General features: G+C 33.8%; 4 protein-coding genes across 10 annotated transcripts; 2 read left to right on the plus strand and 2 right to left on the minus strand.

Annotated features, from left to right (window-relative positions):
• Nucleotides 1–3117: 3117 nt before the first annotated feature.
• On the plus strand, nucleotides 3118–5023 carry LOC105168269 (uncharacterized). The gene has a single exon (XM_011088284.3). It carries the CDS (start codon nucleotides 3222–3224, stop codon nucleotides 4881–4883), a length of 1662 nt encoding a protein of 553 aa, XP_011086586.1. The 5' UTR covers nucleotides 3118–3221; the 3' UTR covers nucleotides 4884–5023.
• A 1536-nt stretch (nucleotides 5024–6559) lies between these two features.
• Nucleotides 6560–12263, minus strand: LOC105168271 (SBP (S-ribonuclease binding protein) family protein). 6 transcript variants are annotated; one of them, XM_020696237.2, is made up of 6 exons: nucleotides 11767–12263; nucleotides 11550–11601; nucleotides 11352–11400; nucleotides 9722–9852; nucleotides 7417–7778; nucleotides 6560–7160 (listed from the first exon to the last, which is right to left on the minus strand). In XM_020696237.2, the coding sequence occupies exons 4-6, from the start codon at nucleotides 9822–9824 to the stop codon at nucleotides 6627–6629; spliced, it is 999 nt and encodes a 332-aa protein (XP_020551896.1). In that variant the 5' UTR covers nucleotides 9825–9852; nucleotides 11352–11400; nucleotides 11550–11601; nucleotides 11767–12263; the 3' UTR covers nucleotides 6560–6626. The 6 variants fall into 6 exon arrangements, with proteins under 6 accessions (XP_020551896.1, XP_011086587.1, XP_011086588.1 ...); XM_011088285.3 differs by lacking the exon at nucleotides 11352–11400; XM_011088286.3 differs by lacking the exon at nucleotides 11352–11400 and having other exon boundaries at nucleotides 9722–9894.
• Nucleotides 12264–21910: 9647 nt separating this feature from the next.
• LOC105168272 (uncharacterized) lies at nucleotides 21911–23443 on the plus strand. Its single transcript, XM_011088288.3, has 4 exons — nucleotides 21911–22142; nucleotides 22302–22407; nucleotides 22606–22683; nucleotides 23114–23443. The coding sequence occupies exons 1-4, from the start codon at nucleotides 22065–22067 to the stop codon at nucleotides 23164–23166; spliced, it is 315 nt and encodes a 104-aa protein (XP_011086590.1). The 5' UTR covers nucleotides 21911–22064; the 3' UTR covers nucleotides 23167–23443.
• Nucleotides 23444–23574: 131 nt separating this feature from the next.
• On the minus strand, nucleotides 23575–27009 carry INO (Plant-specific transcription factor YABBY family protein). Of its 2 annotated transcripts, XM_011088788.3 has the most exons (7): nucleotides 25829–25985; nucleotides 25599–25739; nucleotides 25309–25441; nucleotides 25164–25212; nucleotides 24994–25069; nucleotides 24768–24884; nucleotides 23575–23901 (listed from the first exon to the last, which is right to left on the minus strand). In XM_011088788.3, the coding sequence occupies exons 1-7, from the start codon at nucleotides 25907–25909 to the stop codon at nucleotides 23827–23829; spliced, it is 672 nt and encodes a 223-aa protein (XP_011087090.1). In that variant the 5' UTR covers nucleotides 25910–25985; the 3' UTR covers nucleotides 23575–23826. The 2 variants fall into 2 exon arrangements, with proteins under 2 accessions (XP_011087090.1, XP_088739273.1); XM_088883147.1 differs by lacking the exon at nucleotides 25829–25985 and adding an exon at nucleotides 26458–27009 and having other exon boundaries at nucleotides 25164–25441.
• Nucleotides 27010–27409: the final 400 nt, after the last annotated feature.

Here is a 27409-nt window from a genome sequence, read left to right on the forward strand (position 1 = left end):
TTTACGTGTAATTATAGCAAATTTTAGGAAGTAATGTACAATTATCCCTTAATTAATTACTACACGTTGTATTTAGTTGTAATTCGTACATAAATTAATTTTATGTTACAAGTAATAACAATTCAGGCCGTTTTTCTATTATTCGCTACGTTAGAAATCGTTGCTTCGTATGTGAAAATATACTTTTCTTCGATCTGTTTCTGAAAATTCGGATTACTCATAACTAAAACGCAATTTCATTACCCAATTATATAGCAAAATTTAACATGTAGTCATCGTATTCTGAAACTTTTCATACTGGATATATATATGCTAATACGTCATGCTAAATTAAAATATCAAAATTTTGCGAAAATTAAAATTTTCATCATGGTTAATCAACATTCCTTATAATTTTACGTATAGTCAAAATATTTAGTATAATTTTTTGCTGTAAGGAAAGATTTTGCCTCACTTGCAGAAACAAAGACTATTAGCCATTGCATTGATATCCTCAATAAGTTTTTACTTTAATCACGATAATTAAAAATAGTAAGAAAGTCATATTTTTTATAGTACGTGTATGGTGAACTATGCAAATTTTTGTGTATCTTTATGAATTTATTGCTCTTAAAACGGAAAAAATACAATTCACCCATATGTGATATGAGAAATTAATAAAAAATTCCCTGTGAATATAAAATTGCAAATATCCCTATCTAAATCATTGACAGGGGGTAATTTGCTTCATTTTTTGAAACACGTAGGGATAATTTACTAATTTTTTTTTTCACGAGAAATATTTGCTCATTTCACATGTCACATGTCAAATGGGTAAATTGCATTTAACCCCTCTTAATTTTTTTAACACATAACTCGACCAAAAAGAATAAAATACAAATATGCTCTATTATCCATACATGAGTTTTCCATTATAAATTAATAACTTTTAATTTCCTTCTATGTATTTCATTGATACTCTGCTTAAATTTTTGAAGTATAACTTCGAACTCGACATTTTTATTATAATTAATAATTAATTAATAGTCAGCATGGATATGTAATTAATACTCATGGAGGTTTTATTACTTCAAAATAATATTATTTCAAGAAAGATATAAAGACTACATGAGGGCTTCTTCAGAATTATCGAACATGTTAGAGAATACATTTACACGCTTTTCTTGTTTGCTTGCTTTTTTGCAGCCTTGCCTGCTGCTGTCTTCGGATGGTTAGCCGGCGGGGGAGCCTTTTTGGGAGCCAACGGTGGTGCCGGTCTGGTCGGCGGTTTTTGGTGGGTGGTGGCTGCTGATTTTGCCTTGGCAGCCGCCTTTGTCTTGGTTGTGTGAGTTTCAATTGATGGAGTTCCCTTCGCAGTGGGTTTCAGGTGGGCGGTTGCCGGTGCTTCTGACTTGGAAGTGGGTTTCAGGTGTGCGGTTGCCCGTGCTTTTGGCTTGGCAGTGGGTGTCGGGTGGTTGGCTGCAGGAGCTTCTGGCTTGGCAGTGGGTTTCACGTGGGTGGGTGGCGGCACTATGGGCCTCGGAGCCACCTTTGACTTGGTGGCGGAAGGCAGTGGCGCGGCCACTTTTGGTCGGGTAGGGGGCGGTGCATGCTTGGTGTGGTTGGTTGGGGTTGGTGGGTGTGCATGTCCAGTTTGAAGAAGCATTGAAGTAAAAGCTAGAAATAGAGCCAACTCCAAGAGAATGAAACCTGATATTGCTCCCATATTAATTTTTGGCATCTCTATACTGATTTGTCTGATTTTGGTTTTGTTATTGAGATGATCTGAGATGTACAGTACCAATTTATTTATAGGCACAATCAATATTATTATTACATGTGCTGTAGTAATTAAGGACTTGGTGCAGTTACATTTGCATCAATTACTAATTTCTAAACTTATGTACCGTTCTTTCTTAATTAATTACACCAACATATTTTATTTTATTTTTACTTTTAGTAATTAGATAATTTTTATTTTAATATAATATTTTTCGCTAATTATTCATAATGTTTATTGCACTTCACTATTTAATATTTATTCAATTAATTAAACTCATACATATAATTAAATTTAATAATTAATTATAAATTTAAAATTATATAATTAAAAAAATTAAGAACATTTTAGTAATTATAAACAAAATATTACAAATTTTGAAAAAAACACTGTTCCAAAAATCATTGCTAAAACAGTTATAAAAAAGTATGGCTAAATAGGAATAACCATTCTTAAATATATTCCAACTCAAACTAATGCATACACCACACTATGTCCCAATATCTCCTAAAATAGTTGTAAGAGAGCGTTGCAAATAAACAATCATCCGTGCATAATAGTATTCCAAAAATGTGCAGAATATAACCATCAATGACCATTCCTAAATATATCACCATCTTAAATAATAACAGATTCAAATTTCAGCCGAGCGTATTCCAAAATTATTTCAAAATTTTCATGAATTTATTTATACAACCATTCCAAAACTTATCCAATGTGTTCCAATCAATCAAATCAAATTTTCATATTCAAATACACTATTAATTAGGGACTATCAAGAATAATGTGGTACAATACCCGTTCCACTTTTAGGAACGATCGTGCATAAACCGTTTCTGATTTATAGTAACGCCGTCTATAACGACGGAACATAAATCGTTCCAAAATCCATTTCAAATTGATTTCTTCAATTTCCATCCATTCCAAAAAGCCACAAAAAAAATAAAATAAAATAAAAGCATTCCTAAATCCGCCTCAAATTCCGCATTTTGTAGTATTATATATAGTCACTGTTATCAATATAACATATATTGTTCAAATTAAGTATCAATTTTTTAATTTAATTTAAGTAAATTATATATTGATAATTAATGCATTAAAAAGGAAGTTACCAGATAGTTTTTGTTGACAAACCACCAAAAATAGAGTGAGAAGCAAAACAACATGACTCAAAATTTGTCACATTCAAAGTAGAGTATGTTTAAGTTAAGATCATGACTTTATTACAGTTACATGAAAAATTAACGAAGGAAAAAAAATTGAAAGGATGTGAAAAATGAGTGGAAAATGGTTTGGTGACAAACAACCAAAAATAGAGTGATTCCCACCTTCAAGGAGCACCCGCTACCTTAATAACATCAAGAACATGAATCCTTGTTCCTGTTCCTGTCCCCGGCAATTCCTCCATTCAAGTATGTAAGAAACAACAAATGATATATCAATACCTAGTAAAACCTCCCATATGGAGAAATCTTCGGATTTTGTTGTTGACACATACTTGCTGGATCTGCCCAATTGTTATCTCAACCGTAGGCCACGGTTCCATGCCCCACCGCTGCAGAACGTAGCCTGCCAGCCGCACAGCGCGTTCCACTATCGAAGCCTGGAAACAGGTGGAAAACAGCAAGAACAAGAACAAGAAAACGGTGCCAATGCCGGCGCTGACCTAGACAGGCTCTCCGCCCTCCCGGATATTATCTGCCAACACATCCTCTCGTTTCTCCCCGCCAAAGATGCAAGGAGGACGGCCCTTGTCTCCAGGCGGTGGCGTTACATGTGGTACGCCTGCGCTTCCTTCACATTCAACGAAAGGGAGTTCCACGGACGGCCCCCTCCTTTGCTGCAGTGGCAGTGCAGCAGGCAGAATTTCATCAGGTTTGTCGATGAGGCCCTGGAATTCCGAAAAATGTACTTCAATGATCTCAGCATCGAGAAATTCAAAGTGTCGATGAGGTTCGTTGAGGAGGTTAGTCCTTGTCTTGAGAAATGGATTGCTTTTGCATTGGAAAGAAATGTGAAGGAACTGAGCATCATTGCAGAGATGAAAGACTTGATTGCCGTTGCTGAATTCTTTCACCCCTTTAGAGTCCCTTATCTGTTGCCCCAGGCCGTGTTCACCACCAAATCAATTCAATGTTTGGAGATCGTCTTCTGCGATCTAAGCAACGTATCTGGAAGCTCGATCCACCTGCCTTTCCTCAGGAGCCTTGACATGATCAATGTTCATATGAATGACTCCATTTTCACAAGCATACTATCCGGAAGCCCTTTGCTCGAAAAGATAAATCTTTCGCTCGTATGTGGCCTGGAGAGAATTCACGTAACTGGCGAGAAACTAAAGATGCTGGTGGTTTTCAAGTGCTTACCTTTGGAAGAGGTCATTGTCAAAGCACCAAACATCGAGTCGTTCCTCTTCAGGGGAAAGAGACATAGTCTTGATAAAATTGATATTTCTTCCTGTCGAAAGCTGAAATTCTTGTGGCTGCAACGTGCCTCGAATCTAACTGATGACGCCCTGGAAAAAGTGGCCGCTCTGAATCTAAACCTGGAAGTAATGATCCTAAGCCACTGCTCTGCCTTAAAAAATGCGGTCGTCCACTCTCCAAACCTGTGGATGTTTGTTCTGTTTAAGTGCAAGCATTTGGCTCTGGTTAAGATCGAAGCTCCAAATCTACGTGCATTTGAGTACTCCGGCCACATGATCACCTTCTTGTCAGTGGTTTCATCACCTAAACTAGATGCCATAATCCACATGGACCGGCCGGAGATTTGCAGCCGTTGGTATGCAAAACTGAAGAACATGTGTTCAAGGTTCGACCACTGCAGGTCACTCTGGATCCGCTGTGAACACGACATCGACTTAATCATACCACACGAACTGAGAAAACCACTGCTTCCTCAACTCCAGGGCCTCACAGAGTTAAAGATTCACGTAAGAAATGGGACGCGATACCTGGCACAGCTTGAAGACGGGATTCGTTGGATCTTTCCAGGATTGAAGAATCTGTACGTGGAGTCTGATGGTTCAACGCACCATTTCCAGTATGCTGGCGCCATCGGAGACGTTGGACCAGCTTGGAGGAAATGCAGGGACTTTATCAAACAGGAAAACGATAGATTTTAGACAAGCATTATGATGTCTCAAACATAAACAGATATTGGTAATGTTTGTAACATGAAAATCTTACACGACACAAAACAAATGTTGGCAATGTTTGCAGCAAGAAATGCCAATGTTCCCAGCAGCCTTCTCGTTGATGCATCTGGCAGCAGGCAAATGCATGTTGTTTGATGAATTATATGAATTCCGTAACAACTTTACAAGACTATCTCCCTAAACTACTAATAATGTGTGTATAAATATTGGGTAAACTACAACAAGTTTCCATGAGATTTGGCATAATTTTTTAAACAACGAGAAGTGTTTGTAATTATGTCAAACCTCAGGGGAGGTTATTGTAATTTACCCTATAAAAATTTTCAACCCGACGAAAGCTTGATGTCACATAGTTGATAAAATTTAGGTGTTTAGTCGGGATCATCGATTTCTAGAGTGGTCGTGATGCTTCATTAACTACCGGTTTTTTTTTTTATAAGCGTTAGCTTGAGTATAGATTAATTGACAAATTCGCCATGCAACAAATCGTTCACTCTAGGGGTACATTAGAAGAGTCCCTCCAAGGTTAAGAGCAAGTCGGGCCAAAAGATGTGCAATAGAGTTGCCCGGCCTGAAAACAAAAGAGAAAGAGGCAAGACTCCAATTGAGCTGCAAGTGCAACAATGTCTAGAACTAAAGAACCAAATGCATAGCGGTAGGGATAACCAAGGGAGAGTTTGGAGAGAAGTGTAGTGCAATCCCCTTCGATTGTCACCTTTTGCCAGGATCTTCGACATGCCAAAAGGTTGCTTCTCGTGCAACAAAAGTCTCTCCCAAAAGTGTTGGGCCTCTTTTCTCAATGCGAAGTGAAAGCCATGACAAGCAAACACCACGAGAGTTCTGCACCACCCCAAGTCCTAGCGAATTCCCCCCTTCATTTAACTACTATATATAATTGTTGATACATCAGCAAACAAACTGTTGTTACCACTATAGTTGACAGTAAGTGTCTTAAAAATAAAGCATCCAACTCTTACCACAATTTTCTAATACACAACTACTACATATTCTAATTTTTCAATGCAGATTCAAATAATTTTGTGAATAATTCAAGAAAACAGGAAAAAAAATATTACACTTTATCAAAAACTTCCAAAACTTAGCTTGTTGATACGATTTAGACATCATGTTTTAGGCTTTCAGACGAAAATGTGCCGAATGGTGAATTGCAATCACCGTGTGTACACGTCGTATCTTGTTCTCGAGAAAGAAAGAGTAAATTAATGACGAATCTTTAGAAATTATGAACTAAGATTCAGGGGACAACACGAGTCTCGTTGGTACATGAGCATGTGAGTCGATTCGATTGAGGATCCACTCAAACTTTAAGTTTCATAAAGCGGAGTTTGAGTGAAATTATATATATTCGAAAGATGAGGAGCCGACCCGTGAGTTTGTTTTAATTTTTTAGTTTCTTCATAATTGTCATTATTATAATTCTATTGACGATTAATATTATTAACGAAAATAAAAATATTCAATAATCACGTAATATAATAAATATGAGTATATTTTATGTGTCATATATACAGTCATCCACTGCTTTCTTGAATCATGCAAACACATCAACACGTGAAGAACTTAAAGAACAAGAGAGAAACGGAAAACATGAATGCTCAAGGAACCAGCACAGATTCAATAACTAAGCAGAACCATAACTTGGGTAATTGATTGTGAATAATCATTTGTATAAGTTAATTTGATCTGTCTTCACGATAGATACACCTCAAAACTAGCAGTAGCTATCATCTGGCAAACAGGACAAACACTCACAAAACCTTCACACTCTTTACACAAACAGAGGTGTCTACAGGGCATTAATAGGATTGATACCTGCTTTTCTTTGCAGGATTTACACATCATATCTTTCTTCACTGAAGCAGATCTTCCAGACCCACCTGCAACGCCCAGGTAGTTGTTCGGATCGATGCAAGATGCAGCGTCATCGACGTTGCTCTCTCCAAGCCCTTCTTTTCCTCGGTTAGAATTTTGCATTGCTTGCTGGAGATTGGTTTTCAGAATGTTAATAACTGATTCGTTGCACTTGGCCATATAGCACCAATTTTGGGCTTCGTTTGTTACTTGCTTCACGCTCTCGACGAGTTCTTTGTTTTTGCGGGTTACGGTCTGCAACTCAAGATCCTTCTCATGCAACTTCCGGACAACCCCTTTCTCAAGAGCAGTCAGTAAAGAAGCCATATGTCTCTGCCGTATGTCTCTCACCCCTTTCATCATAGTTTCTTCCTGTTCAGATTCACTAAAAAATTAGCTTGAAGCATTTGAGCGCTGCAGCATGGCATACTTTGCCACAGATAGCACATGATGATTGAAAGTTAATGGGGGTGAGTGCTAACTTCCTATTGTCAACAAATATACCGGGATGATTAACATATGGAGTCACAAACTTGCATTGCCAAAGTTCCCGACAGTTCAAGTTGTATGCATCTGCTTCTTCACATGACAAAACCAATTCCCCAGAAAAGTAAATGGTAAGAAGTACCTGAGATTTAATAAACTGATCCAGTTCTTGTTTCTGCTGATCAAGTTCTCTTCTGGTGTCATTGCTCAGAGAAGAAAAAACTGATGATGCATCTTTCAGGCTTCCACTTGCAGAAGTAATAGAGGAGTTACGTTCATCCTCGTCATAAGAGAGCCTTAAACCAGTCGACACAGGATTCTGGTTCAAAATGCTGACTTTTCTGTCAGCTTCATCAGGAAAAGTCCTATTATTTAAGGAGATCTGAAGCTTCTGCTGCCTCGTAATAGCTTCATCATCCCCGACACATTTATTTGGAAGGAGAAATGGAGTGCCATGATTATTTCCAATATAATTTACAGGATTGACATGAAATTCTGCAGGTACTGCAAAAGAGATTGAGCATAACATATTAAAAGACACTCATTATAATAGAGGCGCCAGAAGAAAAAAAGAGCTGCCCATTTGATAGTTATCCGAGCTCCCAGCAGTATAACTATCAAGTTTAAAAATCATCAGAACTTCAATGGTGTCAAGTATTAAATCACATAACAAAGATTTCATTCTATAATTAATTCTAACAACAATCAGTGCAGACAGATAACATGAGATTTAATTCAAAAATGGCGTTTTCAAGCTACAATATTGTTCAGAGAAAAGAAACAGTTGATACTCAAAATTAGCATTACTTCTATTAGGTTAAATACTTATTCCATCCTACCAAAAAAAGTAAGAGTTCTCCAGCGGATCTCATCTGGTATACATATATTTAACATTCAGTTGTTTGAGACTTGTCCAATAAAATAAATCTGTATAAAGAAAAAAGCCATACCAAAATAAGAACATTAAAAACTGTAATTTCCTGTAATAATTCTACTTAATATCCATGTAAATTTGTCAGGACCACCGTCCATTCTTCTAAACTCAAAATAAAGCAGCATGCAACTAGAAACATAAATCAAGAAACTCCCAAGTATTCTGTCCACTGTTTTTGTTAAATGCACAATATTACAAGTAATACTACCTTAATTCACATTATGTGGGATGAGGGAAAGTGCAAGAGCATCAAAATCTCAAAGTACTTCAGAGTGAGAAGGATAAGAGTGTTTACTATAAATAAATAAAAATTAATAGAATCCTAGTATGTTTTAATAATTGCCGCATGCCAAATTATATTTTGGTATTGTATAATCTAACAAGCCTAGATCACAATCATAATTCTTCCAGAGGTGGGCCTTACAAATGGTTCAGTGAACCTCTGCAAACTCGTCATGTTTTTCGAAACTCTAGAATTTCTCATTGCCACAACCAACAGATTCGTTTACTATGCCCCATCTTTTTTCACTTTCTGAACATCAACATATCACCACCATCAATAACAGAGTTTTTCACATGATTTATTTATGAAATGACAGCCATGAGTGAAGAACTTTATTTAGTTTTTGAAGTCTGACTGATAGTGTTTTTAGAAATTATAAATATTTAGGAGCAAAGTTCTCGCTCTTAAGTCACTAGAGCAAGATCAGTGTGCCTAGAGTAAAGGATTAAGCAATCCAGGTATTACCCTCTTAAGATTGATGGCATGAATAATTCCAGTTAACTACACTGCCATCTATATAAAACTGGAATTATTTTACCCCATGGCTACTGCAGAATGAGATCCATACGACATAGTCTAATCATCTTTCAGCATGTCGAAGCGTGTGATCCCTTGGAGGCAACCCACACTAGAATAGGATGACTTGGTGTATACATTAAACATCAGTGAACACCGGTACATTTATGGAAAATTGGCTTAAAATGATTACAGCAATTCTCTTTTCTTGTTTCCCAATCCTTCTATTTTTGTCTTTCCCGTTGACTCATTCTCCATCTGCTTACATGTGGGGGGCAAGTATTTCTGTTGGTAGTTCAAGATCAACGAGGATCACTTTATAATAACATTAATCATTCCTACAGTAAACAGATAAAGGACTTACGAGAAAATGGTATTGCATGGACCTTCCAGTAAAACTGAAGGAAAGACAAGTAGCGTTAAAGGTTAGGTGACTCTACAAGAATATATTATGTTCATTTTAACAGTTGTTGTGGAAGTACGACTAACCAGAAATTCAACCTAGTAACTTAACTGAACATAACATAAAAGCCAACTTGCCAAGTGCTATTGCAATAGCATACAAGTTTGGGTGGATTTTCCATGATAGCATTCATTGACTTAGATGGTATAAATCATATAATGGTAACTCAAATCATGCATAATGCTACTGCAGGTACTCAATTATCGCGTGTGAGATACTTTAAAATATGATAAGTAGCTAACAGAACTCACAGTTGCTGCATGGTTGTAGCTGGTTTGACATATCTGCAGGATACAGGAAATGATTGTCGAGAAGAGGCGGGGCTGCAGTGTTGCTGTTATTACCTCTGAACATTTTGGTAACTGGAACCAGAGATGTACTTCTGAAGAAGGAAGACAGCCATAAACCAGAATCCACCAGCAAACTTTTGATTTAGTTTTGCAACCATATAATAAAATGGTGAAATTAATACAATGTGACCACTGAATTGGACCAAAAAGCCCATTATGCCAGCCCTTAAGATAATTGCATAAAAGTCAAGGCATCAAACCTCAACATTCCAGCTCTTTGTTTTTGTAAAATAAGATGCCAGAATGGGGCTAAAACACATTAAAAAAGCACATCTATTTTATGTTTGATGAAGAAAAAGATGAGTGGACATACCTGTGCTCTTTTTGGGACTATCGGCAGATACCCCTGTTCACATTTTGTTTCATTATTCCATTCATATGTTTTTAGTTCATTTCTTCTCTAACATTGCATCTCTTCTGATTCTTCCATAAAATTTTTATTTTATATTTGGCAGTTATTATCATGTTTTATGTTCTTTTTGGCATCACCAATCTCACTCGCATTGTGTGAGATCATTGATGAGCAGGAAATTTTAGGAAAGTGATTAAAACTACTGATTTGAAGGATTGAACGGAAATGCTCTTAGAGTTACTAAGGATTGACAGAAACACTCTTAGACTTGTCCAACATTTTATACGCATAGAATGCAATGGGTTCACCCGTCATTGCAATAATGAGCTCAGTATCAAATGATGTTTTCTACACATTTTTTAGCTATGGGTTAATGACATTTGTTTAGCAACAAAGTCTTTACTTGCACAAATAATAACGACAAAAGCTCATTAACTTCTTTGGCAGCACGTGACTTCAGGATCGCTATTTATAGTTAGTTGGTTATGTCATAATCGGCATTGATAGATGGAAACTGCCGTGCCCTTATGCATACAGGGAATGATGGAACGAGCAACAGCATCAAGTACAAATATTGTCCTCAACGATAGGACAAGGAAAGTTACGCAATCCAGTGATTTGGAAACCTCTCATTTCCCAACACTTAATACTTTGCCTTTATAATACAATAAATTATGATTCCAGTGCCGACCCTGCTAATTTGAGCAAAAATTGTGGTTTCCTGGGAAATACAAGATATCTTCCACCCTAATTCTGGCTTCATGCAGGAAGCACAAGGAACACAAGTTCCCTCCAATCTGGAACTTATTTTCTGACGTATCCAACTTGCAATTTTTTCATAGTTTAGAAAACTAATGCAAAATATGATGGGGAGGTGAGCAGAAACATTAAAGAAGTTCATACAGTTATGCAAGAACAAAATCAAAATCATAAATTTATGATTAATCTGAGTCTGAGATATCCTCTTTATCCAGTACCAACTAAAACCATCAAAACTGAGTTGAAGCAAAAAAAGAAGTAACTCATTTTAGTGCAAATACAATAGCAAAAGAAAGCAGCGGTGAATTAGTCCGGAGGGTAAAGAGCAAAGAAATGACGGAATCATAGAAAAGGAAAAGAAAATGAACACAAGAAACAGAACCAAAGTTGTAACAGTAAAGATTGATGAGCAGAACATACGGTATACAAGATGCAATTCGAATCTCCACGACTTATAGATTCACCAATTCTTCATGATATATGGTTTCAACAAAGAAACACCATGATCAGATCTAATATCTAAAAATTTACAGACAACAAAACGGGAAACATAACATAAAACTCAGATTAAAATGACTAAGAAGCCGCATTAAAATAAAAGGAAACAAAGAAACTTACCTCGACAATCTCTATTCCTCGTTAAATCCAATCAAGTAAATCCCTCTTGATCCTGCAGTTCACAATCCACATCCAACCGATCAAACTTCTAATCCACAAAAGAAACAAATGAAAACTACCAATACAACTCAGGCACACCAATAATCATACTAACTGGCTTCTAAAACAAGCCAAAACACCTTTTCTTTCACAAATACAAAAACAAAAACAATCATACCTTAAAAGGGTCATCAAGAAAAGTCTGATCACACCATCAGACACAGGTATTTGCAAGAAAAAGTGCAATCCTGATCATTGATAAGTGAGAAATGGCTTCTGGGTTTTCTTCAAAATGGCGATATCAATCAAAGACAGATACCATACAACCCAAGTGGGATCGGTCAGAGCAATAATGATAGTGAGTCAGGGTTTGGTTGGAAGGTAGATGATGGAGGCGTTTGTTACAACAAATTAAAAGCACACAAAACAGAGCAAAAAGGAATCAAACAGAAGAAGCGGAAGAAGAAGAAAACGTTGGCAAGCGAGAGCTCAGTCAGGCCCACATGAGATACACACACTCGCTCCTAGAATAGAGAGAGAGAGAGAGAGAGAGAAAGTGCAGCAGATTTCTGGAAACACGCTCCTCTGTTCAATATTCAATACTCATTCATCAAAGTCCAATCCATGATTCTCTCCCCATCCATCCAACCCCTTTTTTTCTATTTTCCTTCTTCTGCCTTTTTCCCACCTATAACTTCATTTTCAATTTTTATTTGCTTGCCTGAAATTACTTTAATACCCTTCACTATATTTTCCTTTTTCTTGGGTTTTTTTCCATCTTTCCTTTCCCTTTTCTTTTTCTTTTTTCAATTTAATTGTGTATTTATTGCTAGTTAATGGTGAACGATCTTTTATCATACTTCAACATCACACACCACTGCCACACCAACACAAGTACGGTCTTCATCCGCACTTTCATCAAATTTTAATTTAATTATAAATTCTAATTTTAAAAAAAACACGTGTTGTGTTAGTCATACATTGATAATACCCTAATACATGATATTAAAATGAAAATCCTTACACGACTTGGCAAAATTATACTCTTTGTCCCATCGGATAAGGAGTTTAACACTTTTCTGGATTTTTTAAAATAATTTCAAAATTAAAAAAATTCGACACATTTAGTTCCACAAATCCCGTAAAACAGATGATTAAACGTGCCGAGTTTCTCAATTTTAAGAACCATTTTGAAAGTTTCATAGAGCATAGAATTAAGTGTATTTAATATTTCCAATTTCATAATCATTTTTAAAATTTCATAAAATTATTAAAAATATTGAAGCATCTATTCCATAAAAAAAAAAAAAAAAGTTTCCACATATTATGAGATTTTTCTTGCAAGCGTAATGTTTTGATTATTGTATTTTTTTTGGTGTAATTTATATATGTAATCACGAGATTATTATCGCAATTATGTTCTGTATTTTGCTTAATCAAGGCATTCTTTTTTTCAATTATTTTAATTAGTGGAGTTTTATTGGGATATTCTTATCTGTAAGACTTTATATTGGTCAAAAATTTGTAAATTAATCATAAATGTCTAGCTGATTTTGTGCACCATGTCTAATTTCATCACTCTTATTGCATTACCAATTTGATTTATACTATCTAAATATCATCTAATTACTATATATACCTGCACTAGAAAGATTATAACATTTCGCTAGAATTAATTGTCATGGTTAATAATAAATAGTCGTAGCAAATAATTATTGACTACAGCCACGCAACCGTTGTTGGCTGTGGTTTTCGTGAAGATGGCTAAAACATTTGGCCATGGCAAATGTTTTGACCATGGCTCTTAGTCGTGGCAAATAATTTTTTCATTGTGGAAAAGTTAATTTTTTGCATCATATTTATTTAACCATTGTTAATATTAGTCATTTACCATGATTTTTAGCTATAGCTATTAATATTATAACCAATAGTAATTTTTTTTCTAGTGTGGTATTATTGGAATAAATGGTAAGTTACCAATAATTAATAATTCTATATAATTTAATAAATTTTGGTATATTTTATTCAAGAGTCTTACCTCTTTTGCTGTACGGTTTATTAATTAACATGCCATGTTCATGCATGTCTAATTGATTCATATCAACCTAAATTTCCAATCATGCAACATGTTCTTATTTTTTTTCTTAAAATAATCATTAGTGAGATGGACAAATTAAATTTTTTGAGACAAATAATAAATAAATATTTCTTGATATATATATAGTTCGGATATTATTAATTTGTCTAAGTTCGTGCAGGTGAATAAGATGTAACGCGTGGTATGTGCAAAAAATTGGACAGGCATAGTTTCACCCTACGGTTGTATAGTTCATTATAAAATAATTAATTATAAGAGAATTGATTTGAAAATAATCAATTTTAAAAAAATTAATTATGACCTTTGGATTTATAATTTCATAATTGATTATATAAATACATATTGTTGCTCAATTTTGAAATTCAATTTATTCTTCAGGTTAATGCAGGAGTTTTAAAATTTTATTTAATGGGCATAACGGGTAATTAAATTAAAATTAACTGCAAATAATTAGGATTAAAAGCAGACACCTCCCCAACGTTTGGGTTATTTTGCACTTTGCTCCCTGATTATTTTTTTATAAGTCACCTTCTATTTTTTTATTTTTGAAGCACTTAGCTTTTTTTTTTTTTTTTAAATTTCAGACAAATCTAATTGGAATATTCTATTACGTGGGATGCATGCACCTTGAGAAGAGTTATGGGCTGAATAAAATTGTAATTTTCATACATCAATTTTAGAAAAATAAACCTTAAAACCTGTTGCTGCCCACCTCCTTCACATTTCCAACCACCGCCCACCTCCTCCAACAGCTGCACCATGCACCGTCCACCTCCTTCGCCTCCCTCCCTTCTCCAAATTAAGTTCCTCTGCCACAGCCACCAACTAATTTGAAAGCAAGAAAAGAAAAATAAAGGGTTGAAAAACAATTCAAGAATGGTGGGAGATGGAGAATCGTTGGATTCAGAGTGGGGGTTTGAAATTGCAGAAATGGTGAAGGTGGTTGGAGATGTTTGATGAAGGTAGTTGGCAATGGCAGTAGTTGTGAAGGAGAGCGGCGGCAGTGAAAAGGGGCATGCATCCCACACTATGGAATATTTCAATTAGATATCTTGAAATGGGAAAAATGTTAAGTGCTACAAAGATAAAAGAAGTTTAAGGTTGGTGGGCAAAGTGCAAGATGACCCAAACGTTGGGAGGATGTCTGGTTTTAACCCAATGGATTAATAGCTTCAAACTCTAGCTTTTATTAAAATGTTAACTCCTATTTCCATTTGGGAAAAAGCCGCAAACAATTAGATGTATGTTGCGTTCCATTATTTACTAGCGTTTACTTCACCTAAAAATTGGATACTGTGACCGAAATTACTATAGTGTCATTGTATGGGGGTATCCCCATTTCCAAATTTTTTGAACTGAAAATGATTTCTTCATCGAGTACTCCAACGAGAATTACCTCTCTACAATCATAAATTTCCTAAGAGGGGGATGCTGCTCTAATCAGCACTTTTCGTGCTCGGGCCAAGCCTCCTCCAGCTGGTCCACCTGTTACAACTAGGGAGGTTTTCTTTTCCTTTCTCTTTTTTCCTAGAACTTTCTACTTCTTTGAACCCCACATTAAGCCTTGTGGGGGGAGGGGGGTTGTTTGATTTCAACTTTTTTGGGGTTGTCTTTAATTTTTCTTGGCCACTGTACAATTTCTTGTTATTCTACCACTGTCAAAATTTCAGTTCTTGGTGTCTTTGAGGGGGTCTATCTTGCAAAATTGCTAGGGGGCATGTGTCTTTGCCTTTCTATTAGTCCTCTCCGAGAGTATTTTCTTTCTCCATCCCGGACCTTTCATTTGCTGCTTGCGACTGCTTTAGGTCTCATGGCTTCTTCAATGCATATATATTAAAATTTATTTATTTATTACAATTTATTAAATATATGAATAAATTATAAAATATAAATAAATTTAAAAAAATTAAAAAATTAGGAATGGTTCTAGTAATGGTGAATAAATGTTACAAATCTAAATAAATGACCGTTCCAAATACCATTACTAAAACAGTTCTAAATGCGTGTTTCTAAACTGAATTGACCATTCCAAATACCATTGCTAAAACCATTTCAAATAAGTGTTCCTTAATAGTGGTTGACCATTCCTAATACCATTGCTATTTCAGTTTTAAGTACGTGTTCCAAACTTAGAAAGACCATTCCTAATACCATTACTAAAACAGTTTTATATATGTGTTCTTAAATAGAACTGACTATTCCTAAAATCGTTCCAATTAAAAAAATAATTTTTTTATAAATTCAATATTAGGAATGATTTTTATAGAGTGTTACAGTTCCTAAAATTTTGTAACGCTATTTTACGGACGAATTTTCAACCGCTCCAAATAAGTTTGTTGTCCTACAAACAGTTCCAAAGACAACAAAAACCGTTCCTAACCCCGCTCCAAATCCTACCTTTTTTTATAGTGGTTTCTTTTCCTTTTCTCTTTTGAGTATTTATATGATTATATCAACATGCAATAAATCAAGTAATACATCAGTACAATCAATACATTAATATAATTAAAAATAATGAAATAAATTATAATAAATTTACATAAAGTAAGTGAGATATACGTTTGTTCACTGGACTAAACGTCATGTATGGTTCGCGTTTTCCGTTCAACAGTCAGCTTAATGCATTAATTAGTTGAAGTTGATGATTATACAAATTAAAATTTTAGGTGTCGTCGGCAGCGAAGCATCAATTTGTTTGTGCACTACGCAAAGTGAACATCAATTGTATTGGGTCAGAGTTGTGTTATATAATCAATGATGTTTTAATTTAATGATTAAAATTAAAATTTTATTATATATAATTGAATTTAAAATTCATGAGTTTGAATTTTACTAAATATGTGAATGTTTGTTTCACTTACTATTAGTTTATCAAAGAGATTTTTGTCTCTTTTGCTTTTATTATACTGTAAATTTATCAATGGAAATAACAATATTTACCCAATTGCTATGACTTGTGTTGAAATAGAAAAATATGATTCTTGAAAATGGTTTCTGAATCTTTTGTTAAGGGATATAGGTGAATGCACATGCCCACATCCTTCAAGTTTGCGGTTTTCAATACCACTTCAAATTACATAATCCATTCTACATGAAAATACGATTCACAGGCATCTACCTAACCATTCTGACCCTACACATACATTTACCCATACAGAATTCTCTAATTATTTTTTATTGTTCCCAATAGAACTCTAGGTTTTTTTTTTTACTTTTTCCTTCAAAAATCACTCATCTAATAGTGACAATGGTATCACTACCTCTTGTTTTTCTTTTATTAAGATGAACAAGAGGCCAACAAAGGAGAATTTTACAAGAAATTCGAATTCACAAACCCTAATTTTTACTTCGTCTTCCCAATCAATAGATTCATAAGGCTAAAACTACTAAACTTGTGCAAATAATGGAGAATTTTGAAAGATTTAACCAAAAATTGCAAGCCCTAACCTGTCGGTGTCATCTTTTTCCTCTCTTCTTTCAACTTCTGTTCGCGGCGTCTGAAGAAAGAAAACAAAGCTCCCCCCCCTTTTTTTACTGCGATAATAAGTAATAAGGGCAAAACAGGGAATTAAGGAAAAAATTAACTCCGTTAGATGGCAGAGATGAAATTGGGCAAGTGAGAAACATTTATAATTATAGGGGGTTTTTTTTGCATATAAAAATAATATGGGAGTTTTTTGCCGAGTTTTCATAACATAGGGGAGTTTTATGCAATTTTCCCAAAATTTTATGGCTTTAGTTTCTTTGTTAACTGATATTTTTTAAATAAATTAATTCTTGGTAAAATTAAATCAATCAATTAGACTTTTCGTTGATAATTAAATAATTTTAGAATTTGATCGGAATTGAACATTGAGGTCAAATATAAATTATAATAGAAAATAGATAATAGATATGTTCAATTAAAAATTATTCTACTTTTGAAAATACACGTTGAACTAGAATAAAGATGATCATATTGAAAATTATGAATTTCAAGATAATATTGATACATGTATATAAAGTCAATTAATATATTTTTAAAAAAAACTATTACAGTTTTAAAAATACGCGTTGAGTTAAAATAAAGACGATGATATTGAAAATTATAAATTTTTAAAAAAATAATATTGATACATTTATATAATTTGCAAAATTGACATCATTATTTCTGGACTTGCATGTGAACTATCCTCCATTTCTCATTATTAGACTCGCTTCCAACTGCTTCTTGCAAGAAAATAAGGTGTGTAATTATGGTTAGGGTGGTGACGCGGCGTGATCAGTGCTAATCCTTTATGTCTAATCCAACCTTAATCACTTCCAATTAAATTTTAATTTGATCTTTCAAAGTGTTGTTTCCAATCTTGGAGCACAACATGGGAAAGGATTAGGAGATAGGGATCAGATTAGTTAACCCATCAATCTGATAATTAGTACCTCGGAAAAAAGAATATAATATAGGAAAAGTCCAATAAAATCGAGCTTTCGAAAAAACCATGTGGGTCCCACATGGGACGACCCAGCGATTTGGACTTTAAAATTTGTTCTTAGAGAACTTGAATTTAAATCTTGAATTTTAGCTTGAGTAAGTTTCTTAGATTTTTAAGTATTGTATGACGTAATTGATCGTTTTTATTGGGAAAAAAAATGAAGAAAAATCATATTCTTCTAAATGCCTTTTATCTTTTAATTTGATAAATTTAACTTTACACAAGCTAATTAGGAGGGCCACTTAATTCTTTTTTTTGTTTTTAATGGTATGCAACTTACTGCATTATTCATTACATTCAAATTTAAAATAGATTAAATATATCATCGAAAATAGACATACATCCACATTTACTGAAATTTAAACTCAAATATTCTGATTGTAAGATCTCAACATTATTAATCAAGCAAAGCCTCGTTGCATAAGGGCCCACTTGATCTTGGATAACAGATCAGCCCCATAATTAGGCGCCCTGATTTGGCATGCCAAAATGCTATACTGAATATCTTGCCGAATTAGTAGGTCTGATTCAATAATTATCGATCTTCTTTTTGATATTTTAACGGTATTCGATATCTGAAATTTTTCATTAAAAATATAACAAAAACTTGAATTTTAAATACTAAAATAGTATAAAAATTATTAATATACAAAAATATGTATCTAAGAAACCACAACTGAACAAAGTATCAAATTTTTTAAGAAAATCCAAATTGAAATTTTCAATTCAAACTTTTTGTTTGAATTTGTAGTGGGAAGGTCCCCAAGATATTGGACCAAATGCTAAGGTAAGTGGAAAATTGGTGGACGGTGCAAAAGGCCTAAGATATGCCACATTAATTGTGATGAGGTCTGAATTAATTAATCAATCTATTAGTGGGTAATAATGAATTCTTTTGATCAATTGTAGTTGACTATTGTTTATTATTTTTCAAAGAGAAATTAGAATTTTTTATTTACGTAACATATATTTTTTTTATTTTTAATTTCATTAATTACGATATTAATACTTTTAGTCCTATAAGGTACCGAACTATAACTCGAAATCGATAACTAATAGAACAAAAATAAGAAGAGTCTAGTTATAGAAGGAAAAATATTATTTTCTCTTTTTTAAATAAGAACTAATGTGAAATGAGTGCTATATCGTCTCTTTTAACACTACAAAAAATGAGAAGATTAAAAAAATTAAACAATAATTTTTAATGTTTTATATTGTGCTAATTATATATATATTTAGTGGAAAAAAATTTTATTTTGTGATTTTCATAATTTAAATAGTGATAATTATTTTATAAAAAAAATATTATTAGAAAGAATTCGTGACAGAAAATTGTGTATAAAATTATCACTAAAGCCATTTAGTGACACATGTGTAGGGATGACCTAGTGACAATATTATTTCCGATTGTCACTATATTTGTGTTGTAGATAGAATTTCATTATATACGTGTCGTTGATTATCCATATACAGTGCTAACTGTATAGGTGTGTGCGTGAGTGGAGATGAATGTACATATATAATTCAATTGATAATTCTATACAGTGTTTATTTACATAAATTTGAAAACATGGTTTAGGGCTGTGCAGCCACCAAAGGGCGGCGCCGCCGCCGCCGCCGCCGGAGTTTCAATTGCTATAGAATTTATGGCGGAGTTGGGAGATGAGCGGCCTCGATCGGGCCTAGCATTAGCTTTGTTTGGACATCGTTATCAAATTAGGCAGCACAATAATTGTCTTCTCTGGGAAATTTATTCCACTGATTAAATGAATTAACCAACCTTATGTTATATATATCCAACAGGACCAATACCATTAATTCTGCATTTATGTTCCTCCTCTACCTTAACTCGCACATTAATTAGATACACTACAGATTACAAAAAAAATTTAATAAAAGAATTTTATTTAGTCATAATAATTAAAAATAATTAGTTTGTTAAATTTGTAATTAGCAGGAATTAGTGACATAATATTGTGTATTAATTAAGTTGTCACTAGAAATAACTAGTGATAATTTAGTGACAATAAATAATTAGTTTGTTAAATTTGGTGACATCAATTTATGTATTTGTTTATATATGTATTGTGATTTATGATATTGTTCGGTACTGTGTTATTTTGGTTGATTATATTTTAATTAATTTTGGTTGATTTTGATATTTTTCAGCATGATTTTGAGATGTTTTTAAATATATCTTTTATTTTACAATTAGTATAATAATATTCAATTAGAAAAATAACTTACTTGTGTGTTAGGTGGAATACTGAGGCTTCCAATTCTTTCTTGCAAGGTCACAGTTTCAATTGTGATGGTAGCAAAAACTTTTTTTTTTTTTCCTTTTATTTTACAAATCCATTAAAACTAATGGATAGATAAGAGAAGGGACCAAAATTGATTGAATTTATAAATTTGAGGGACTAAATCTGATGAAAAAAAATATGAGAAACCAAAATTAAATAAATGGCATAATTGAGGGACCAAAAATAATATGTACATAAATATTAGAACTGAAAGTAGACTAATTAATAAACAAAAGTCCTTAAAAAACTCAAGTTCATAACCTTAAATTATTCCTAGCTAGGGACACATAATTTTAGTAAAAAAATTGATCATATTTCGAATCACCCTTCTATAATTGCGTCTATACTTACAACTATGATACATTTTCTACGGGAAAAATGCGATTTACCCCTATATTATGATAAATGAGTAAAAAAACTTTTGTAAAAAAATTAGCAAATAAAAATAAGAGGGGGTAATTTGCTTCATTTTTCAAAATACAGAAGGTGATTTGCTAATTTATTTTCATAGGATTTTTTCCCCTCATTTCATATATCACAGGGGTAAATTGCATTTAACCGCATTTTCTACTATATATATATACTTTGCTAACACACTAACGTGTGATTGATAAATAATTCTATTAAGTCTTGATATTTCTATCAGAAATATAATAAAATTAAAGCTTGAAATTAAAATTACAAATCTTTTAAATTATGAAATGTAACGTGGTGAGTCCAAAAACAATGCATGAAATCAAAATCACATGGAAGTTAAATTGTAGGAGACAAAATGCAATTTTTCTCCAAATTACCAAACCCCTTCAAGAACTCACAAAGTGGAAATTCAAATTCGGACTCAATTTGGTTGAACCTAAATGAATTATATGGTGCAATACACTTAAAATATAATTAGTATACAGTTCAAAAAAAGTGACTAATCACATAACAAGTATGATATATTTGCTCTGTAATTAGTTTAGTCGACTAACTTGCTCTGAGTAAGAATTCTCACAAATCGGAATGGGTGGAGGGGGAAGGGGGGACCAATGGGCAAATAACACATTGATGTGATGAATTGAAGAAAGTGGGACCAAAAACTGAAACAATAATTAGAACAACGTAAATAGGATGCAGAGAAAACAAATGCAATGCTAAAAAGTAGTGTTTCTTGATGATCCTATCATCTATATGTATATATCATTTAGTGGCCTTTGGTGGGCATAAGGACTGGCTAAGACTCAAGATGGAGTCATCATCAACAACTAATCTTTCACACACACACACACACACTTCTCTCTCTCTCTCTCTCATGTGCAGAAATGAAATGCTCTTATCTGATATGAGATGAGGTGAATCTCTTGTTTTGGATTTCTTGTGCTTTTTTGGCCCTTCACTCAGATATTCTGGATAACAATACCCCTACCCCCCACCCCCACCCCCACCCCATGAGCAAATTTATGCTTCTTGCTTGGTTATTATAAGAAAGGCTTCAAAATATCTTCACTTCTACCTCACTTGCTTTGTTTTCTTCCTCAAGTACTCTGGGGTTTTAATTCTTTCGTGTTGATTATAATATATACTACTCATTCTTGATTCTTGTCCATTTCTACCGTAACCATCGATGGATATGCATCGTCGTAACGTGGTCGTGCACCCCTTCCCTTGTTTGCATTGCCACCCTCACACCTACATTAGAATGGTATATTTATATATATACATATATATATATAGTCTTTTTCATTCCATGAAGAAGTCATGCACATTTTTTATATATACAGCGAAAAGGAGAAATATATATATGTAAGAAAATGTGATGATCATTATTATTTTGTGTTAACATTAATTTGATCGATTACAGGTTCAGAATCTTATAGAGAGGTGCTTGTTGCTTCACATGGACAGAGATCAATGCGTGAAGGCCTTGGCTGAGCATGCTCGAATTCGACCTCTCGTCACTCTCACAGGTATGCCGATCGATCTTTCCTAGTTTTCATCTCATGCACGACCAGGAACGTATGTAAGAAAATGAGGTTTCACAACAAACATTTTCGTATAAATCGAGACTGAAGATTAATTGTTTTAATTTGTACTTAATTGTCGAGGTGGATCTTTGTCTCCTTCTTATTGCTTTATTGATCAGCGGAGAGTTGCTTATTTTGCAGTGTGGAAAGAGCTGCTGAAAGAGAACGAAGATTTCTTTCGATCATACTTCCGATCTCTATCTCCAAGACCATACATACGTACGTTATTAATCAAATCCTTAATTTATCTGTTTATGTTTATGTTTGGTAAGGACTTTTTTTCTGCCCAGTGTCAAAAGATTTTCTCAGACAGCACATAAGAATACCGGTCACACTCTTATGTTACTTAGAAAATGAATTTTTTTTTACTCTAAACCAAATTTATGTACGCACTAGACCTAATTGTCACGTGATTGGTGGTTCTGTTTAATCTGTATACCAATCACACCAATAACCACTATAATATATTTATCGTGTGATTAGCTTTAATTATTACTGAATGATTCCAAGTAGAATTTTCCCCCCAAAATACATATATAGACCTTTTCAGCAAGAAAAGTATATATCCATCACTTGTTGTCGTTTGCTCCATTTTCTTAACTGTCTGATTGTAGACTTAATACTTTTATGTACTTTTTGTAAATTCCAGATCGATATGTTCAAAGGGCACCAAAATTTGGGAGAAGAAGCCACTGGAAATAAACGACAAGAAGAAAGAAATGATCTCATATATACATATATATATGTGTACATGGACATAGATATTGCCAATGAACAATATATATGGGGGATATATATATATATATAGCAATTCGTAACTAGGGTTTTTATTTAGCAAGAAAACGGACAACATATGTATTGGATTGTAGTAGGTTTCCCTTCCTTGTCTACATATTTTTTTTTTCTTTAATGTTGTGTTAGAAGATTCGCAAACAAATTAAGTGAGTTATCAAAAGTTAGTAAATGTTCAATTCCTGTATATTAATTCCGATGCCCCGTACATAATTAGGTGAACCATATATATAGTTATATCATTAATTTGCAAAAAAATAAATAGTTTTTTTGTCTATAAACATTAACAGCACATTGTGCGCCCGCGTACACACATATACATATATATATATCGCTGTAGGTAGGTACTAGCAAGAAATTAATTCAGACAAGGATAGAATAGCTATATGTACACATGGAATATGGTAGTATTGATGAGAGTAGGTAATAAATATAAGTTATAATTTTGACCTGCTTAATTAAGTTGTTTCGAACAAACAAAAACACGCACATGTCTTAATTAAACCCTCATCGCAGCCCTAGCTTACTTTCTTCACTTCTCGTACGTTGACCGAGAATCGGCCCGTTGCACTAGAAATGTGGTTTCCTGCAAATACATTGCTTCAATGCCTTTGTGTCATGGAAGCCATTGCCAAAACAATGCACCTGCAGGCATGGAGTGCAGCAAAAATCAGTGAAGTTACATTTCAGCAGCACAAACTTGACCTCAACATGCTAAAATTAAATGAATGAATTCGAATTACATGATCATATTTAGGAATTATGTATTGACATTTTGTGGTTGAAGTTGCTATACAATATGGTATCCAAAGTGTAGTCAATACTATGAAAATGACATCTATGGGTATATATACACAAATAAATTCAGATGTATCAGCGTAATTTTCCCTATTAAATATTTGGTTTAAAATGAAATTTTCTTCATTTTGTATGTTAGTGTTAGCATTCTTAATAGCACTATTACACTTTTAGTCTCGTAAGATAAGAAAATTTCAGAACATTTAGTCCTATTCTTTACGGTTTTTTTTTTTAAAAATGGTCTTAAAATTAGGAAAATTTAACACATTTGGTCCATTGCTTTATGGAATTTTCAAAATGATTCTAAAATTTAAAAAGTTCGACACATTTATTCTCTGTTATGGGATTTATGGGACCAAATGAGTCGAGTTTTCAAAATTTAATATTGGGACCATCTTGAAAGTTCCACAAAGCATAGAGTCATGCATCAAATTATATTTCTTAATTTTGGTATCAATTTAAAAATCCCTAATGCAGAAGATTAAAAAAATTTAAACCCAATTTATGAAACTAAAAGTGTAATTTCGCTGACAAGAATATATTCGCAACGCATGCAAGCAAATTAAACTAGGATCTCTCTATGATCAAAAACTTGGAATATAAGATGGTTGAAGGAAAAGCAGCTTCAATGCCACCCCCCATCACATTCCATTTCTATTACAAGCTTTTGCAATAAAACAGCAAAGAAACCTAATCGGATATTCAATTAGTACCTCGTTACAGACAACATCCTCTGTCGACTGCTTCACCATAGCCAGGTTTCTGTCTGGTTCGCCGGCATAGCCATGAACTTCTCCATCTCTGTACTGACTCTGTGGGCAATGTGCCCACTACACGGATTTTAACATGCAAAGGGAGTCAGAATTTCCTCAAATTAAGGTTCTGTTTGGAGGCATTTATGAATTCTTATGGTTATCAGAGTTTTAATTAAAGACTTACATTTTTAGCAGCAGCACTGAAAGCTTGCTTGTGAGTCATGTTGGGATACTCAATCTTCAGCCTCTTGATTTCTTCCCTGACATATTGTAATTTTTTGCAGTTATTGTGATTACAGACTCAAAATCCTAAGTCAATTTACTCAGACAGTGCTGATAATCAAAGTTTTGTACTTGATGAAGTGATTGTAGGCAGACGGGGCACGTTGTTTCTTCTCCGGAGCTGTACAATATTCCATCCTTGTAATTAGATCACAAGAATTCCAACAATTGTAAACAAAAACGACTACCGTCTTGCTAGAATAACGACATCTCTTACGTTTATGGATAACTTGGTTAGAATCTTCGTCAACTTCTTCATCTGACGAGAAAGAGAGTGGAGGAAAACATCCAATTGCCGCCTTCTTGTCAGCAAGCACTTCCTCAGAGCAAACCTCCCGTTTTGGTTGTACCTAAACGATGATCAGTATGTAAGATAAACAGTAGCAAAAGTTAACGTTAGATATGTACGTATATGCTTAATGTAAGATTTTTTAGGTCCGAATTCATTTTACACCAGAAATTAACCAATCAAGAATGGGGAACTAATGAAACATAATAAGATTTCACCGTGTGTTCCTGGTGGCTAAGCGACGAAAAGAGATGCAACGGGACTAGACGGGCCGTCATCATGTTGACAGAGAGGATTCTGGTGCAGTGGCCACATTTCACTGTCACCACCATGGATAAGCTGCTGCATGGAACACTAACCTGCAGGTCGAAACATTCGCAGTTTAATCAACCAAGAAATGAAATTTTTTCTTTGATTAAGATCATAGATGAAGCGAATGTTTGATTACGAGCAAGATGGTACTGCAAAATCCACATTTGACATAGCAAATTTGGTCCTGGAGATCAAGCAAATTGTCCAAAGTCGACATACTTAAAGGGAGAAAAGAGCAGGCAAGGAGTGTAGGAATTAAGAGCAAAGTGAAATGAAACTCAACCAATCTAACAAGAAATTTATAGAGAGGGACATGCAGGTATCACTGCAAAACAAACCATTAACTCTATTTCCATTGATATTTTTCGTGGGAAGTTGCAATTTCATCAGTGCTGTATGTATGAATTTATTTTAGCAATTTTGTCCAATAATTTAAAAAATTTTATACGTTGTAGATAAAAGTGATCGAAATTCACTAAAATAGCAAGAAAAATACCATTTTTATTGTTAACGTGTGAAATCTTTAACTACAAAACAAACTTCCCAAAATGAATTCATACACACCCCAATACTTACAAGACTCCGTATTTTTATGTCATAAAGACAAAGATTTGACCCATGTTTTCAACTGGTCTCATGCATTCAAGTCAATCACCTGTCTAAGTATTGACAACCGATGGTTACATGGGAATTTCAGATCCAAGAACGGAAGAAAGAGAAGAAAGTCTACAAGTCTTCCAGGGACACCTATAAATGAAGAGATACCTATTTGTTTCAACTGTAGTTTTCTCCGAATTTAAGCTCCCCACCTGTTTGTGCCTGCATGCAGACAGCCATCTCAATCTGTTTAATTTCTTTACTGCTTTTGAGGGTGTGTGTGAGTTTCTAGAACAAGGAAAGTTCTGCCATCTTCAAATGTTGTCTTTCCTGAAACAAAGAAATAATAATTGATTTCTGAGAAGTAGTGCTTCAGTTTCCCATTTCCTCTGCTAATACTTTGGTATCTTGTCATCGATCCTGGCCTTTTCTTTGCATTTCTTTATGATCCCACGTGCATTCAACCTCAGGAATCTGTCAACCAATTTACTGTAAGGAAATTCAAGTATGAAAAGATATATCAGCTCAAAATTTCATTTTTAATTGTATCATTTTTCTTTGCTGAAATTAAGGTTTTCAAAACTTACCAGGGAAACTACAATTTTGGTTCAGGTAAGTATGGGAGTGGCATTTCGTCCTATACGAGTCTAAATTTGATAATTTTATCTTATAATTTTAAAAAATTCGTACATTGAGAACAAAAATGGTCATAATTTGCTAAACTGGCCGAAAGGTGTATGCCGTGACATATACTAATCAACTTAATTGGGTACACTTTTTGAAGATTTGAGCAAATTTTGGCCAATTTTGTTTGAAATGTGCAAAAAATTTATATTAAAAAATAAAATTATCAAAATAAATTCGTATTATGGCTAAAATTATCACTCTCATACTTATTAATTTTTTTAATTTTTGTGGACTAGAGGTAGATTTTCTTAGAAATTAAATAATCAAGTTTTAAGTGTTAATGTTTTACATTGAATTTTTTAGTTATTTGTTCATTTTCTTTCTTCAAATCTACTTAGTGTGTACATAAATATTACAAATTCAAGTAAAAATATTGTTTAAAATAAGTATAAATGCGATGTAAATATACATCTATATAGTATGTTAACACATG

The sequence above is a fragment of the Sesamum indicum genome, linkage group LG8 (assembly GCF_026168435.1).
Source record: "Sesamum indicum cultivar Baizhima isolate 11 linkage group LG8, ASM2616843v1, whole genome shotgun sequence".
NCBI classification, from domain to species: domain Eukaryota; kingdom Viridiplantae; phylum Streptophyta; class Magnoliopsida; order Lamiales; family Pedaliaceae; genus Sesamum; species Sesamum indicum.